The 3,110-nt window shown below is 35.9% G+C and overlaps 1 protein-coding gene across 1 annotated transcript in view; it reads left to right on the forward strand.

Moving 5' to 3' along the window:
• Positions 1 to 3,110, forward strand: part of LOC107699886 (neural cell adhesion molecule 1-like) — a 125,923-nt gene that overhangs the window by 73,552 nt on the left and 49,261 nt on the right. The window contains exons 6-9 of the mRNA XM_016501310.1: positions 217 to 334; positions 760 to 848; positions 1,461 to 1,651; positions 1,825 to 1,848. Of these exons, the coding sequence (XP_016356796.1) occupies positions 217 to 334; positions 760 to 848; positions 1,461 to 1,651; positions 1,825 to 1,848 (422 nt within the window). The remainder of the gene's footprint in view (positions 1 to 216; positions 335 to 759; positions 849 to 1,460; positions 1,652 to 1,824; positions 1,849 to 3,110) is intronic.

The raw sequence follows: 3,110 nt of genomic DNA on the forward strand, positions 1-3,110 counted from the left end.
ATATATATAAAATTCTTATTTTGTAGGAAAACATCATTTTTTTCCATAATGGTACAATGTTGCCTTAAGGTAAAAACTGTTTTAAAAACATATATTAATTCTATTTAAGTGTTCTTTTTGAAGTAGATTAAAAAATGGTATGTAGCTAAGAGGGTTAAGCTTTAGAAGTTTTATTCGGTGCCACATATCAAAGCTGCAATTTTCTTTTCTGCTCAGTCCTGCCCACTATACGAATCCGTCAAGCAGAAACGAACGGCACCGCTGACATGGGCTTCTCAACCCTGCTGGCCTGTGATGCTGACGGATTTCCTGAGCCGATGGTGACCTGGGCACGGTAAGCCCATATTCTTTCACAAAATCACCCCAGGAGAAACAAAGCACTACTGCAACACTGGTTTTGCTGCACCTCCTCTTGTGTATTTTGGATTAGGAATTCAAAGCAAGATGAAAAGGCTTCTGAATAAATTAAGAAATTTTTTGGATGACATGGAATAGAAAAACACACCATTAGTACTTTTAAAGTCCGAGTCTCTCCTCAGCCATCAATGTGTTCTCAGCGGGAGTGCATACTCTCTGCTCGTGGTGGAGAGCGTGTGAGATACGAATCCCTCGGGATGATACAACACGCCTCAAGGATCTTTTGTTCGGTCGTGGAGGGGGGATGGGGGAAGGATGTGTTTATTTGTCTCAAAATAACTCGGGTCCTCTCCTCTGACAAGGGTTATGGTATATTTATTACTTGTTTGACCTTAAATCAAGGGATCACCACTGTGGTCAAGAATCCCATGATTTCAAGATTGTCTGCACAAAGACCACTAATAGAGGGGCAAATAGAAGTAGAATGAAAGGTAGAGTTTGGCTAACAGTTTCCAATTTTCTTTATATGTAATCAGTAAAATCTCAGTAGGTGAATATTAAACATAGGGGTGCATGGAAAAATGTGTGGCTTAAAAATATATTAAAAATAATATTTTGACGCAGCAGGATCTAAAGGGAAATTGTAATCCACTGGTTTTCAAACTTGTGCCTGGGGTTTAATAGTAATAATAAAAAGAATGAAGAAATAATAATAATAATAATAATAATAATAATTATTATTATTATTATTATTATTATTATTAAATACAAATATTCAATATGTATTATTTTTTATTATGGTTTCTTATTAAAATATATTATACACAGTATTATTATATTTTTTATTTCTTTATTTTTTTATTCTTTATAAATTTGTTATAATTATGTAATTTAATTTAGCAAATGGCTGCAATATAACAAAGAGTGAAAAATTTAAGGGGGTCTGAATACTTTCCGTACCCACTGTATAAATCTCAATTTTGAAAAATTGACACTTAAGACTGGTTTTGTGGTCCAGGGTCACATATTTAAATGATCATTCTGAAAACATCTACTTTTGTGTTGCACAAAATGTTTGGAACGTCGTTAGGTTGAGTAAACAGTGAGCCATGTAAATAATGTCCTTTTAATATCTATTAATGTCCTCTCAGTGAAACCCAAAATCACATATCTGGAAAGCCAGACTACAACAGAAATGGATGAACAGGTCACATTAACGTGCGAGGCCACCGGAGACCCCACACCCACCATCACGTGGAGCTTCGGCACCCGGGTCTTCACCGAGGGAGAGCAGGTAACCCCAAATACACAGGCACAGGGTCTCCTCACTGGATAGAAGTGGGACCAGGAGCTAGAAGAGTAGCATGTTGATCACGGTCGTACAGACAGGCTGCAGCTAGTTCAATGATGGAGTCGTGGTGCACCTGCCTCTGGCTGTTTCATGCATACAATTCTTTTTGTCTGCAGGAGCACCAAAAATGGATTTATCAGGTATGAGATCAAAAGGTCAGGTATAGTAACAGGCCACTTAGACCTGTTTCTATATTCCCGTTTTTTTTTTAAATGTCTCTGATGTTGCTAATTGACCGTCTGGTGTTTCGATTTCCTGAAGTTCTTCAAGTCGTGATGCTATCTGCAGTTGTTGATATGTGAAAAAGACTTGCATGGTGGTGAAATACTATTGCAACAGTTCCTGACAGGAAAAGTGATGATGGATGAGCTCTAAAAATTGCTTTACATTTGCTCTGTTCCACAACCTAGTGAGCTGCCTAGAGAGGCTGCATTGCGAGACACCATAGGCGCTAAGGCTGCTCCAAACGCTGGGTAAATGAATTATTCTGCCGCCTTAGATAGCTCGTTTTAACCTGATTCTAAGGCAGAACCACTTTTACTCTGAGGAGAATCAAAATCCAGAATGTATTGCAATGAGCTCAGTGAAAAATAAATAAGATGGCGGAAAGAAAAGGTGATTTATATATATTATATATAGGTGAATTATGTATATATATATATATATATATATATATATATTTTTTTTTTTTTTTTTTTTTTTTTTTTTTATTTTTTTTCAAGTAACTAGTAAAGTAATGCATTACTTTTAAATTTACAATGAAATATCTGAGTTACTTTTTCAAATAATTAATGCAATTTACTTTGTTTTTCCATTTATTCATTGACACCTCTCCTGTCCCATGTTGAGAGAAATTGGGAGTGAGGGGCAGAGGCACTTCATTCAGCCTGAGGCTTAATTTCACTTTTGGTGTGAAAGGGCCTTTACAGTTGCCAAAAATGTAACTTTTGGGTTTTTGGTTATGATGCTATCTGCAGTTGTTGATATGTGAAAAAGACTTGCATGGTGGTGAAATACTATTGCAACAGTTCCTGACAGGAAAAGTGATGATGGATGAGCTCTAAAAATTGCTTTACATTTGCTCTGTTCCACAACCTAGTGAGCTGCCTAGAGAGGCTGCATTGCGAGACACCATAGGCGCTAAGGCTGCTCCAAACGCTGGGTAAATGAATTATTCTGCCGCCTTAGATAGCTCGTTTTAACCTGATTCTAAGGCAGAACCACTTTTACTCTGAGGAGAATCAAAATCCAGAATGTATTGCAATGAGCTCAGTGAAAAATAAATAAGATGGCGGAAAGAAAAGGTGATTTATATATATTATATATAGGTGAATTATGTATATATATATATATATATATATATATATATTTTTTTTTTTTTTTTTTTTTTTTTTTTTTATTT

The sequence above is a fragment of the Sinocyclocheilus anshuiensis genome, unplaced genomic scaffold (assembly GCF_001515605.1).
Source record: "Sinocyclocheilus anshuiensis isolate Anshui unplaced genomic scaffold, SAMN03320099.WGS_v1.1 scaffold891, whole genome shotgun sequence".
Lineage (NCBI taxonomy): Eukaryota > Metazoa > Chordata > Actinopteri > Cypriniformes > Cyprinidae > Sinocyclocheilus > Sinocyclocheilus anshuiensis.